At 42.4% G+C, this 14882-nt stretch overlaps 1 protein-coding gene across 2 annotated transcripts in view; it reads left to right on the forward strand.

Moving 5' to 3' along the window:
* The window catches only part of FBXW8 (F-box and WD repeat domain containing 8), a 53563-nt gene extending 38760 nt beyond the window's left edge, over positions 1 to 14803 (forward strand). For both annotated transcript variants that reach the window (XM_040606310.1, XM_040606320.1), the window contains 4 exons: positions 6638 to 6765; positions 10333 to 10506; positions 12257 to 12373; positions 13078 to 14803. In XM_040606310.1, the coding sequence (XP_040462244.1) occupies positions 6638 to 6765; positions 10333 to 10506; positions 12257 to 12373; positions 13078 to 13222 (564 nt within the window). In that variant the 3' untranslated portion in view covers positions 13223 to 14803. The remainder of the gene's footprint in view (positions 1 to 6637; positions 6766 to 10332; positions 10507 to 12256; positions 12374 to 13077) is intronic.
* The last annotated feature ends 79 nt before the right edge of the window (positions 14804 to 14882 follow it).

The raw sequence follows: 14882 nt of genomic DNA on the forward strand, positions 1-14882 counted from the left end.
AAGCTGTTACATCTTTCTTGCGCCTTATTTTAACTAAAATCTTCTTCTTTGTTAACTGGCAAGCTTGCGTTGTCATTTCTGGTGTCATAATGTCTCCAGTTCTCGTGGCGTTATAAAGACTTCAGATTTTTATCATCTTGCGTGTGCATTAGTTTTGTTAGCCACTGTGGCCCCTGTAAATAGTCCAATTTTCAATAAACTGCTCTTTATGAACTCTTGTTTTCATACCAGTAGAAGGGCAGGTCTTACTGGTGACTTGCCCAAACATTTCTCTTTGGGGAGCTGTAGGACTGTAGAGTGTGAGCAGGTCTGTGAAGATGAAAGGTGTTTTAAATAACCTTTCTTTTTATAAACTCTTTGGTACCATGTAGGAAAGATAGAACTCTTTCTGAGGGTCTGTCTTCTGAACTGCGTAACTTTTTGTAAGTCAGGCGCTGCTTGAAACCACAGTCCAGCAGAGAGACCAGAAGTTCTCCTTGCCTAAATGTTGCATGGTGTGCCGATTAACTCATCTTGCTGAAAGGTAACAACCATAATTCTTGGTTTGTTTTCTGGTTTTGTTAATGACCGGAAATAGTTTAGCCAATACAAAAGGGATTTTTAGGGTTTTTTTAACTTGCAAATGTCAATGACATGCTGCTTTTTTCTTCTCTCCCCCCGCCCCCCCCAATTTGTACATTAATGTGAATACCTCAAAATCAGCACAGCTGCTTAGGTAGGTGTCTCAGGTTTTGAAAATATAGCTGCTAGGATGTGCCATGAGTATTCAAGGTGATAATCTATGAAAACAAGAGAATACATTCAGTTTTCAAGGATTACCTTGCCTGCCTTTTTCACTGTCCTGCCCTTAGGTTAGGGAAAATGTGTTTCTGGGCTAGGGCTTTTTAGTGAGTGGGTAAACATCATGATCCTTTCATCTCTGGGTACCTGAACTCTTTACATCAGGCTTCAGCCACAAGTCAAATGAGTCTGGTGACCTCATGCCAGGTTCTAGCAGACATCTGTCCACATCCCAAGCCCATCCAGGCTGGCAGAGTCCCGGAGGCTGGCAGCCCGGGCTCGGGCAGTGTCCAGAGCTGGAACAGCAAGGGTTGCAGGTGCGTTGGCAGAATCGCATTGCCGAAGCTTGTGCGCTGCCTGCGTGCGTAGTGCTTGGCTCTAGTGCTTGCTACCCGCTTGGAGTCTTACTTTTTAACTCCAGTCAGGTGAAAACTTAAAAGGAAAAACCAACTGCACTTGTCTTTACTATCATTTACTAAACATAATTTTTACAGCAGGTGTAGATATTTGAAGGACCGGGCAGTGTGCATGGCTGGCTTTTTTTGCTGCTGGATTTGCCGCAAGCTATTTAGACTGTTATTTTTGCAGTTGTCTGTGTGGGTCTTTAAGCATCGCTTCAGGCTGCTTGGTGCAGCATGCGAAATAAGAGTTCCCATTTGCCAGCATAAAGTCACCTTTAGGATGGCATGAAAGTCAATTTTCCACATGCTCAGAGAAATGGTTGTGTTACCAGCTTTACACAATGACTTATATCTGGCAAGAACTTGCAAAATAGTCTCTCTGGCTGATTGTCAAAAATTACATCATATTGGAGTAAACTGCTTTTAAATCAAACATCCATTATTCATGTATATTAACTGCTTTTTTTATTTATTTTTTTTTTACTGGCTGTTTCGTGTATGATTTACTCTTTTTCTTTCTCTCTGACTGTCTGTCTGTCTCCCTCAGCTGCTCCTTTTAAATCTTAGCTCATCTTTAAATTTATGGAGCCAGAACACTTATCTCTGTGTACGAGTATCAATATGCTGACCTTGCATTTGTTAATAGTCAAATATTTTTTGTTGTTGTTGTAGCAGTGTTATGTGCCATATTTACAGTAGGCAATTCAATACATTTGCACCGGCAACTGTGCCCCTGAGGCTTGTAAACTTTGAAAATATTCTTTTTTCCACATCCCTTTAGAAATAAAATTCAAACTTGCAGCAGTGTGTACCATATGCTGTACTTAATTTGATGACTTCTGCCGCAAATGCATGTGAAATAGCCTTACTGCTTTTGTAGGTACACTTTGAATTGAGTGGTTTTGACCTGAGCAAAAACCAGATCCTTTTTATTTATGATGGACTTGAAATTTCACGAGCCTTTCTTTTGTTGGCAGTATTTGTGTGTATTCAAGCAATACTGGGTTTTTTTAAGTTGGGAGAGGGATGGGCAGAAGGAAAGGGGGAAGAAACATAATCTGGAAATACATGCAAATTCTGTTTCCAATCTTGCTGCTTGTTCCTCTGCCTCTTTAAGCAACTCAGTTGTTTTTTTTTGTAATTTTGAGCCTCTGTCTCTTAAAGTGACAGTTAGAAACCTCAATCCTAGACAGTTCTTTCTGAGAAAGTGGTTCTTTAATGTGTCCTGTGTGTTATTCAGTAAGGAAAAGGATGTAGGTTTTGAGTGTGGTTGTACAGTATACTTTTGGCTAGTATTTATGATACTCTGTTCAATACTTCATCTAAATAAGGATGAAATATACTGTATATACAGAGCGCTTTGCCCAGATCTGAGAGACTCATTTTTTTTAGTAGCCGTAGGATGCGGTAACTTTTGACAAGAAGCAGAAATGTGATTGCAGAGGGAAGCTAGCAATTTCACAAAGCAGTTGTCTGCTGGCTTTCAGCCAGGACAGTGGGTTGAACACCCCTGCTCTTGTTGAAAGTACCACAGGCTCTTTGATAACAAGTGCTTGGGGATTTGTTGTTTTAATGTTCCGTCCAAAAAAGACATCTCCAACAACACAGGATCCCAAAACACCTGCTGGGGTATTGGACGTGCATGGAAGAGTTCCATCAACAGCAGTTCCTTCAATGCCTTGGTTTTTCTTGGAAGTATCTCAGCCAGAGTACATCGACCATGCTTGACCTCACTTAGCTCCAAGATGTAACAAAGCTCACAGCTTAGCTGTTCTGGCTACAGAGACTTTTAATTCTGTTATGAATTAATTTAGTCGTCTTTCTTGAGTTCTTGGACAGCATTTAAAGAGTTCCCCGTACCCGCTGCTCTGCAGTTCCGTGAAATACAGTAACTTTTCCTTTCTTCCTCTGCCTCGTCGCGTGAATTTGCCAGCATCTCAGCACATCTATCTGAGCACAGTGACCATGGGTTGAGACTTGCCCAACTCACACAGTAAAGAGGGAAATTAGTCTAATGCACTGCCTTAACAAAAGGGAGAGTATGAGCATGAATAATTAATACCACTAGTCTGTGGCAATCGGATAAAATGAAGTCCCATTTGCTCAGCCTTATTAAAAGAGAGAGAGAGAGAGGGAGAGATGGTAAAGGTCGTTAAGGGACTTGTAACACGGGAAGAATCGCCTCTGAGATGGATAATGTGTTTTCTAATCTCTGTGGTCTTTAACTAAACATAATGGTAAAGGTACTCTGGCTATTTCTGGCTTGCTGAATTATTAAGCATTCTGGGAGATTGCTTGGCTCCTCTCCAATAACTTCGACTTTTCATTTGAACAATGTTAATAGGTAACACTTCTTATTTTGTGTGTTGGATCCCGATACATCTGCACAGAGTATTTAATGCTTTTCCCTCCCTTGTGTCACTAAAGTCCCACTGGGGGAAGGGGTGCTCATTAGTGTGTTATCCCAGGGTACTTCATTTCACACCCAAATGCTCTTGCTTCACTTACCTTCAGTTGGGTACCTATTAGGTCACTGGTCTTGGGTGTCCATTATAGGATTATAAATATCTTTAAAAGGGTAATCCCTTTGCAGTGTGCATTATAGGATTATAAACCTCCTAAAGATCTTATGCTTTATCTGCCCTTTAACATACAGACCCTTATTTCAAGTCCCTATTGACCAGGTATTTTCATTCTTTCTCCTTGGCCTTTGTAAAGAAAATCCTTCTTGCCTTGGGATATTATAGGAGAGCTCATCAGAAGTGTTCTGGCAACTTCAAAATTGTCACGATGCTTTTAAAAAACCTGTCTTTACAAAATTATTATTCAGTCTTTAAAAAGCATTCTGAGTTCTTTTTGTTTCTTTACCTATCAGTTTGTCAGGATAAGATTTTGAAATTAATTTGCAGACTATAAAATTGTTCAGGACAGGAGCTGAATTTAAAGGTAGGCAAAATCTGAATACCAAGAAATACAAAGAGAATCTTTCTTCTAACTGGACCTAACTGGCTAGAAATACACATGTGCATTATAAATTAAAAAAAAAAAAAAAAAACAAACAACCTAGCAATCTTTAAAAGAATGGAGACTAATCTGAGAAGAGAAGGAACTGGAGCGGGTAGGAGAAGATAGTAAGACAAAAGCTTTTCTTCCAGTTTTGGTGTTCTGAATTTTTTATTTATTTATTTTACGGCTTCTCTTTCTTAGACGCAGACACTTTAAACTGGTGACCATCTACAAGTTATGTGAAGAGAGAAAAATGTTTTTTCAGCTGGTGCTGGCTACATATGAGGATTGCCCCCGGCCTAAAACTGAGACTAAGAGCAGGAGAATATGTAGTATTTGCTCCGCTGTAAAGCAGGGGGATGTTTAAATGCTGTGTGGGCTCAGTTTTTCATTACAGCCTTTCACAGCCATAGTTGAATGTTCAAGTATGTATCATATGTTTATAGGGTAGATGGGAGCTATGGTCATTTAGATAAATTAATAGTTTATGGATGTTCACTTTAAGTATTAGCCCCAGGGGACTTTTGAAAAAGCAGCATTTGGCCCTCTCCTCTCCAGAGTTTTAACATACAGCTGGGAAGGGCTGGTTCAGAGGCTCAACTGGGAGCTGGAATACGTTGCTGTTGACCCAATCAGTTATTGTTCTGAAGTTGAATTCAGCAGTTTATTGACTTTGTCTTTTGTTCAAAACTTTCCAAGGAGAAACTTGGTTGCCAGGCACAGATATTAATTTCCTTTGCCTTGAAGACTGTGCAAAATACCTTTGCCAGAATGTCATTATCTCCGGGTTTGGTTAGTGAGCTGTTGGAAGCTGTGCTGCAAGTGAGAACAGACTGTAAACTGGTCTTTACCTTGAAGACTAACATTTTAATACAGTTTGTAGCAACATTTTTTGTAGATATGGAAGTTTAAGTTTGTTTTTTGGCAACTTTTATGTCTGAGGTCTCCATGCAAAGGTAGAGTCTTCCTTGCTTTGCAGAGCTTGGGTAAAATTGCTTTGGTTTGGGAGGTCTAAAGGATGAAGAATTACATGCTTAAGATGGGTATTTGAGGCAGCTTCACAAAGACGAATCTGGGAAAGGGAACTAGCTGGGAGAATATAAATAGCGTAAGCAATTGAGGAAGTTGGGTATGAATGTGCCGATTCTAATAGGGAGCTGGTAATACGTAGAAATAAAACTGTGCCTGCTCTTCATTTGGGAGAAATAGCAGGTGGAGGAAACCTGCAAATTCTCTGCCTTTCTTTGCAGTATTCCTAGAGACTTTGAAAGCTTCACTTTTGTTGCCTAGAGGCATCCATCACAAAATGATCCCCTCCTGCTCTCTTAATTCGACCTTTCAGATGCTTCCTAAAATTGCACAGATAGAAAGTAAAAGGCCAGGCAGGCAGCATCACTGTCGCTGTTCTGGCAAATGCTGAAATAATATGTACAGACAGTGCACTATTTATTAAGCTGTATGTGGGTATAATCAGAAAAGTAGAAGTTAAGAATATTGATGTGATGTTGACATAGCCGTGCTGATGTTGCCATGGAAGCCATGCTTTTTTCCTGACATTTTAACTACCGTTACTGTTCATGGTGATAGGTTTCTTTTAAATTAAAGGAGCATCACCATGAAATGTAATAATGTTTATGAAGTTCTGTAAGACCAGGTACTGTTGCTGAGCTCCACTGGGCTTTGACCAGTACGTTTTTCTGTTTCTAAATATACTTGCTCTCCTAAATGGAAAGGCCCATACAGATAAATCTCATCTGGCCCCACAGGGAGGACGGTGAACATGGTTAAACTGATGGCTGCATGAAGGGTGAACGAGCAGGAGACGCTCGGACCTCTCCTCCAGTCTCTGGTTGAATCATCTTGGACGTTGCTTGAAATCAGCGGTTTTTTTGTTCCTTTCCCATCTGAGCTGCCGCTTCAGATGTTATTATTTCTCTTAAACTGTTTCTGCTGCACGATCTGTACAAAAGCTATCGATCGGCAGGGCCAGTCGGGGTTCACTTTGGTTTTTGCTCTATTTGATTGAATCTTTTTGCACAGTCCATCTGTCTAAACCTTCTAAATGTTGATTCTGTTTACTTGCACTGTTGTTTCAAATACTAAAATTGCTGGTGAAACTATTTGGTTTTCCCTGTAAGCCTTAAAAATTTGATCTGGAGCAAATCGGTATGGCTGGCTTTGCCAGCCATACCTGCCTGATGCTGGTTGGCAAAAGCCTTGTATCCCTGCTGCTGGATGGATTCTGTTGTGAAACTTGATTTCCTTATTTCTGAGGATGTTGTTGCCCTTTTTAATAGGGGTAGATTGGTATTTTCATTGTGTTAGCATATTGAGAAAAGAGTCCTGCAAACCGTCTCTGATGGTAATAACTGCTCTGCCTTGTGCTGCAGCAAAATGTAGTTGTTGTGCTCGGGCTACATTTAGCCAGTGTTTTTTTCTCTTTCTGCCAGATTCTTCTTTACAATCTGGAAACAAGTCAGTGTCTGAAGAAGATGGGCAACTCGATAGGTGACTTTACGTGTGTCAACCTCCAGAACAGTCCTCCAAACATGCTTGTTACGGGCAATAAAGACAGAAGGTAGGTACTGCCACGAGCTGTAGCCCATCTCAAATTAGCTTCCTTCTTGTCCTGCTGTCCTACATCTGGACCTGTTAGAATTTGTTTCTCCTCTAATGTTTTAAATGCAGCCTGCGTGAACTTCAGGAACAAAATATTAGGTAATAGTTGGATGTGGCTGCCAGTTTGCTTTGTTTCAGAAAGCTCCATGGGAAGACTTTCTTTTTAAGCCATTTGGTGGACGCAGTTGGTGTACAGCCCAGCGAGACCACTTGGAATATCTTCCCCTTCCCCACCACCACCCGCAAAATTAGTTTGGCATTTAAAAGCTCACTTTCTGATATTAAAAAAATAACCTAAGGGATGAATCATGTAGGATGAGATGGGTCCGTCTGCCAAATGATGTCAAGAGTGTATTTCGGAACACTGTGATGTCCCTCAGGTGACAAAAAAAAGAGACTTTCATATGAACAGATTCCAGCTTCTATTTAGCTGATTAGCAGCTTTCTCTTTAACTCCTTGGCTTGGGGAGTAGGATTTTCCCAGCGCAATATCTGGTGCCAGGAATGGACGCACTGGGAACAGTCAGTGCGAAAGGATTAAAGTGCTTAAAAAGACCCTTTGAGTCCAATTTTTAGATTTTCTTTTTTTGGCTAGTTATTTGTGGGGTCCGATCCAGTGCACCAAAGGAGATGTGGGGTGGCGAGGAGCCAGTCTCTAATGGCTCCCTCTTCCTTCCCTCCTCCTTTCCGTGCTGGGCATCAGGCTGCAGGTGGTGGTCTGGTGTGGTGGTGGGTATCAGATTGTAAGGCGGATACTTCCCTTTGCCAAATCCCAGACCTCTGTCCCACCAGTGCAGCAGCTTGCAAAAATGATTATTTTGTCAAACAGCTTTTTTTTTCTTTTTCAGTGAATAGGCAGTGCAAGCAAACCTCACACTTTCTCAGCAAAGAGGATAAAGGAAATATCTGAAGTTTGACACATGTAATTGAATCCTTGAGAGTTTCTTTTCCTCTAAAAGCAGATAATTGATTTTCCAGAGCACCCCAGTAAAACTACCTCCAATTTTGATCTCTTGCACAATGATGTGAGAGCAGATAACATTGATATCCCTGAAGTGAGATTGAAACTTACTCGCTTTATACTAAAGTAAATGTCTGCACCCAGGCACCCTGCATCCAGAAAGCTTTTCAGTTTTTCAGCTCAAGCATTGACTGATTTCAAGAGGCTGGCCATCACTAAAATAGTGAGAAGTTAGGAATCAATAGTTCAGCAAATAAGTTTGGCATCCAGGAGGCAAGACCACGTGTATGGTCTTGAAGGGCATTAAGAGGTGCTGGGCCATCCACGGGTGGAATGTGCCATGAACTTCCATAGGCCTATTTCGGAGCAAGTGATTAAATAGGGATCTTGCCATGGGAGTTCCAGTGGGAAAACTTACTGCTTGAATTAAATATAATAATTTCACAGTTTCACTAGTATATGCTATTTTAATCAAAGCCATGATTTTGAAAAGTAACACTTGTGAAATGTTTCTGGTAGGACTTAGAAAATCTGTCTTTCCATCAAAAAAATACTCCTGAGGTGTTGCTGATTGATTTGATTGCTTAGCTGTGCTCCACACGGGCAAGGTTGCTGATAACAGGGAGCATGTGCTGATGCACTGCACAACAGCACCCTTTTTCTTGGTGGAACCTAAGGCAGTGAATAGGATTGGGAAAGCAAAGATAGCAAGGCCAGTGGATACCATCACTGGAGGGTGTGGATCAAAACATGTATTGCACGCTCTCCTAAAGGCAAGTGAGTTTACTTTTAAGGTAGTCTAACAGGAGAGTCAAAGCCTGCTCACGAGAACACCTTCCTTGCAGCTCCCTTGAACTCAGATGAATCTGATGCGCTCCCACTGAGCCCAGCTGTTGAGGCAGGAGATGGCAGCCCATGCCAGGTCTACATTAGAGCATCACATTAGGTTTGCAAAATGCTTTTCCATTATTCCCCCCCCCCCCCAAAGCACATCTAAACAACTCAAATATGCCTCTGATTCCTCCAAAGGTGTGCCAGAATAGACACCTGCCTGAAACCTGGGCCTTTGTTAGTGAAATAACCAGGACACAATCAGATCTTCGTTTCCAACTGTGCTTACCAAACAGAAGAAGCTTTGATTGCCATGCAGAACATATGCAGTAAGACAGGGAAAGCACTGGATGTGAACACTTCCAAAATACTCCATCCTTACCCAAAGCACGGCTCTAATATGTAGCCAAAGCTTCTCTCTGCTGGAGTTGGAGAAAGCAAGAAGTCCTTTTCACCACCAGCAACTGTTGTGATGGGGTTTTCCTAAGGGTGACTGCAGAGCTACACAAAGCGTGCTTCTAGCTCTGTTCCAGCATGTTTTTCTACATGTCAGATAGATGTTGCTCTGTTGGAGTTTTGGACTGTCCTGTTGCCTTTTATTTCGGTTGTTATTTGTAAAATCATATGATGCAATCTCCATTTGAGAAAGGAAAAGGAAAGACTTGCAATACCATTAGGATCATAGCAGGGGTAGGGAATAAAGTACAGTTAATGTGTTGGAACGAGTGTGTTTTGGCTTTTTCTGGAATTAATGTGTACCTGATGGTTTCATTCTTGATAGTCATCAGCTGGGAGGAACTTTCTCTGGCTTCTTTTCAAATCTGAGATCAGTATTTTCGCTTCACTTCTGTTTTCACTCATTGCATATTTTTTGGAAGTCACTTATGTGCTTTGCTTTATCTCTTAATCTTGGTATATAAGGATCAAAAAACCATACTCTGTTGTGATAATGTGCTGGGTTCAAAACTTAACACCATCAGCTTTAACTGGCTTTGTGGACTTGTTGCAGTGCTTGAAATCCTGTGCTCTTTTTCTACAGTTCTTCTAGCCGAGTCTTCGATATTTTCTTTTCAAAATGCCTTGTCTGAGTGATCAATAATTTCTGAAAACCAGATGTACCTAAAAGCTGCCCACAGTCAGTAGTTACATTTTTACAATAGGAAGACATCCTGATTGCTGGTGGACAGCTTTGCTGCAATATTGGTGATCAACTCTAAGCATATAAACCTATAATTCCCTTGACTTGTCTTTTGAATTGCCACACATTGAGTCTGTTCCGAAATATTTGTAATAATAATCCTTTCCTTGACCCTCGTAGTAATACTACCCCTTGGCCACAGCAGACGTGGGTCAGGTACCAAGGGGTTTTAGCAGTATGCCCAAAACACGGTATTTTATGCCTCATGGCATTGGTAACATCTTGAGAGGCACAGATAGGGGAGCTTTCTCCAAATTTCACTTAAATTTTGTATCACCAAGCACTTGTAAAGAGACAGAAGGGTCCTCTGTGGTGGAAGAAGTCTGCCTTAAAATACCTTTGGTAATAGAATTCAAGAGTAAAAATGCAGTGGTGAAAAGTGTCAGCCGTATTGGATTTCTGACCCTGTAGTGGCCATGGGACTACTGTCTTTGTAGATGTATTTTCATAACCCCAAAAGTAGTTGTGTTCTTGGAACCCACAGACTGCAGATCCACAGCTGGTTTGATCTCTGTTCCTTATTTGCTTTCGTTTAGGGTCAGGGTATTTGATCTCCGCAAAGGTGAATCTTTGTGCTCCCTCTATGCCCACCAGTTAGGAGTGTCAGCGGTCCAGATGGATGACTGGAAGATCGTCAGTGGAGGAGAAGAGGGCTTGGTCTGTGTGTGGGACCAACGGATGGGCACGAAGCTCTGGGAAATGCACGCAAGGTGATTTTTTTTTGTCTGCTTGGGTTCCTGTTGCAAGGGTGTTTATCAGATCCGCCTGACGGGAAGAATGTGGGCATGGGATGATCCAGGACCAAAATGATAACATACCCATCTCTAAAGCTTCTGAGAGTTCTGTTTAGTTTTCATGTGATTTAGGAACAGATTGCCTCCCCACCTGGAGTCTTGTGCTGGTTTTGGGTTTTTTTGCGTGTGCCCTTTAGCTGTTCTAGGCTTTTTACTCATTAGTTAAAAAAAGTGCTTCGGTAGATGTAAGGGAGCATGGAAATGTTTTGCCTGGATTTTCTATGAAGTTCAGTAAGTGTCTTCTCCCTGACCCATCCCCAACCAGTACTGACATTATTAAATCTTGGATTTAAAATCCTGGACTCCTGACTTGATTTCAGAATGATGGGTTCTGACACTCTGTCTGCTATATCCTTACACAATACGTGTGCTTCTGTTCACCTCATTCACACATTCCTTTAGCTGTAAAGGTGAAAGCCAAGCTGGTATTTAAACTCATGTAAATGTTAAAATACCAGTTTGTACTGAAAGCGCAAGAAGTACAGTACTGAAAGTACAAGCAGAGATCAAGTATCTTGGAGTTGATGGAAGGCTGTTAGTTGCTACAGCCAAATTACGATTCCCTGATCAAGGCACAATTCCCAGGGAGTTAGCTTTGTCTGAATGAAGACCTCAAGGATTTAGCCCCTTGTAAGTCTGAGTGATACCCTTAATAAAATGAACAGATAAATCCTGATTTTTTTTTTTTAATACATCTTCCCCAAAGAGGAGCTAGATGAGGTATTTACAGTCAGAGAAGTTAAAGTTGGAGTTGTCATTGATTAATAGCAGGTATCTCCTTCTCTTTTGACCCTGTGAATTATAAAGCCCATCGTGATGTGGCTGATGCATTAAGGACAATATTGCATTGATTGTCTCCTGGAGCGGCACTAATGAGCGTGTCAAGAAGGAGAGCAGGCAGTGCAGATCTGAGCTTTGGGGGTATGCTAAAAGTGAAACCATTAGATTAAACATTTTAAAGACTGTTTGATCTACATAGGAATCAGAAGGGCTCACTTCAATCAGAAAGGCCTTTGTAGATAAGAAGGTGTGTGTGGTGTTATCCGCGCCTGCAGCCCGGCGTCATGAATGGAAAGCAAGGGCAGAAGCTAAGGGAGATGACAGGAGACACATTAAGATGGCTCATCTCCACAACCTTAATCTGAGAAGATAAGTTACTCCTACCTGAGCAGTAAATGCTGTTACAGTGGTTCAGGGTTAGTTTATTCGCCAGCGGGAGGAAGACGAATGAAGACCAGACCTCTTAGCTTGTGCCATATAGTGGATTTCTAAATCAGCCATAGCTCAGTGTTCAGGGGTGTGGGGGATTCCCATTTGGGGAAGCATCCTGCTTTTCCTAGGAGTGTGCCGCTGCAGTCCTTAAAGCAGCAAAGCCAGCAGGCAGCCCGGCTCACTTGCAGCTTGTGTGCTGCCGAGCATCTGTACCGTTTTCTGGGCTCCACGTGTGTTCTGGTAGCAGCCCACTAGATGGGGATAAAAGCTGCGCTCAGCTGCTCCAGACAGGAGGGGGAGAGCCAAAGGTGCAGGCTCCCCATCTCTGGCCACAGGGAGGGCGCTGATTTAAATGAATTATTATTTAATCTAGTGAGATTCCTTTACTGCAGTTGCATTTTAGAAGCCCAGTGCAGGTGACATCTCACCCAGTGTTGTGGGGTTTATTTTTCAGACATCCAGTCCGCCACGTATGGTTTAATTCTCATAGTCTCATCACTGCAAACATCCCTGATGAGAAAACTCCCCGAGGCGCCAGCATCACGGACGACGACCTTACCGTGCACCGCAAGTGAGTAAGCCATCTCTGAAGGGTAGGATTTTGTGAAAATCTGCTATATTGTATATTTTTAAATGGCACACTGGGCACCTGAGCAATGATCCTAAGCAGTAATAGAAAATAGCATCTAAAAAATAAAACTTTAAAAAAAAAAAAAAAAAGGCTTTCAAAACCATTGATGAATTGGCTCTTTATTTACTTCTGAGCACAAAAAATATGCTTTTGTTTTTCAGCAGGGGGATATAAAGGCCACTGCAGCCAGACAGGGAATGCAGCTCTTCCCTTGCTCTAAATATTAGTAATGATGTCTCCTCCTAAAGGAAAACTACTGGTATTTAAACTCCAGGTTTTGGTATTTGCATCTCGGGTGGCTGTTAGCATGTCTCATTGAACTATCAAACCACAGTGTATTTATCTTCCCCCTTCCTGAACAGATCAGAAATGTTTCAGCAGATGACAGTCATGTCTCTGCAGGACTGAAGTGAATGATTCACCATTCGTTCCCAGGGCTTGCTGGGGTCCCTGGAAGGAGGCAGGAGGGCGTTTTGTCTGTTAAAACTGCACAGACAGCCCTGGTGCAGAAGGGATGGGGTTTTGTATTCAGCTTCTGAAGCACCGAATTTTGATCCTTTAGGCAATCTCTAACTTCGTTTGTTTTTCCCCATTTAAATGTATAATTAAGGTAAAATGGTGCGTCCTGGTTGTGTTTTGTACAGGCATCGAGGAATCATTTATGCCTATGAGTTCTCAGTGGACCAGCTGGCTGTAGAAAGCATCCTTCCTATCTGCCGCTCTTCCTACGATGAACTGAGTGGTTACAACTACAACATTGGCCTTGCAGTTCCCTACGATAACATTTAGGTAACTCGCTTTCCTTGGCTTCTGTGGTCCAGCCCTCTGCCAGGTACATGGCCAAAGGCAGAAAGGAGATCCACATGGGACAAGTGTCAAAAAGATGGCTGCAGGCACGTCAAATGGACGGAGCATTTGCCGAAAACTTGGAGATATAAAGCAGAACAGAGAGTACAGCTGCCCTTGAGCGTGTCGCTAAAATATGTTGCTGCGCGGATGTTCAAAGGTCCACTGTGGTGGAACGGAGAGTCTGAAGAGTGAAAGGGAACGCCAGTGTAAACAAAAATGTTCCTTCTTGCTGCTTGTGGGAACAACGTTGCTGATCCCAGCTTGACAGAGGACGCGGTCAGGAAGCGAGAGCCCCAAGTGGCAACCGCTGAAGTGGTGGGAGGCTGGGAGCACACTGAGGAGTTCATGTGTATCCTGAGGGGGGCGGGGGGGGGGGGAAAACAACTCACCAAGAATTTGGAAAAAGCATCTTGCTGAGCCTTGTTTGAAATTTTTTTTCCTTGTAATGAGCTGCTCGTTCTGCTTTTCCTTGGAGTGCATCAGAATGTGTCTAGGAACAAAACCATGCACAAAAAGTTGTGGTGGTTGGGAGAGGGGGACTGTGATGGAGAGAGAGAGAGAGAGGGAGAGGGGATGGTTGGCCTTGGCTGGATGCTTGGAATCTCAGCAGGCCACATGCATCAAAATTATTTTAAAATAAATTATTTTTTTAAGTCTCTAAAATTCTGGATTAAATGTTTTCTAATTGTATATGTTCATATGTGGGGGTTTTGTTCATAAGTCTCTTAGGGTGAACTAACCCCTGTGCGCTGGAACAAAAGGCTGTCATGTCTTGGGTTAGCTGTCAGGTATGTTCTTTGCTGGATCCTTCCCCTCCACAGACCTGGAGGATTTCCCCGAGATGGATGGCACTTGAGTTTCCAGCCCTGCCCTCGCTTCCGAGCTGGGAATCGATCATGTTGGTGTAGTGAAACAGAAAGGATGACCTGGCCACAGTCCTTCTGCACGGGTAATTACTACTAATGCTGTGCCGAAGGGTAAGATGTGGTACCTCAGGTGTAAATGAGGAGTAAGTCTTTGTCTTAAACCCAGGTTGCACTGACATAGGTACAACAGTTTGGTGAACAAGCTCAAGTCCTGCATGGGTATGTTTTACTATTTTACGGTTGTGATTTGCCCTTATAAACTTACAAAGCTATGTAAACTAAGTTTAAATGGAGGTTAAGTTTTAACTTAACACCTTTCTGTTAGCGTAATGGAATCAATTTAAAAGTACAGTGCTGGGGAGGGGTGCAGAAAGTGTGCCCAAACCGGGGGGAGAGGGATGGGCTGGACTGTCACTTCAACCCTTAAGCAGTCACCGAGGCAGCCCCTGGAGAGCTTTGTGCTGCCCACCTCCTGCCTGGAGAGATGGATTTCACAGCTCTTTGTTGTCTTTGGCTGGGGGTGGTCTTCCATCACCCCTAGGCCAACTTCCACATGTGTTTTGATTTTTAACAGCTTTTTCCTTGTGATGGACTGGTACAAGAAGTGCAAGGAGAAGTCATTCTGTCTGACCAATAAAATTTTATCTTTCATAAAGCTTTGATCTTTCATAAAGTTGGGGCTTTTTTTTTTGTTTTGTTTTGGGTTTTTTTTCCTTCTTCTGCCCTTCTGGGAA

This window comes from Falco naumanni, chromosome 1 (assembly GCF_017639655.2).
Source record: "Falco naumanni isolate bFalNau1 chromosome 1, bFalNau1.pat, whole genome shotgun sequence".
NCBI lineage: Eukaryota > Metazoa > Chordata > Aves > Falconiformes > Falconidae > Falco > Falco naumanni.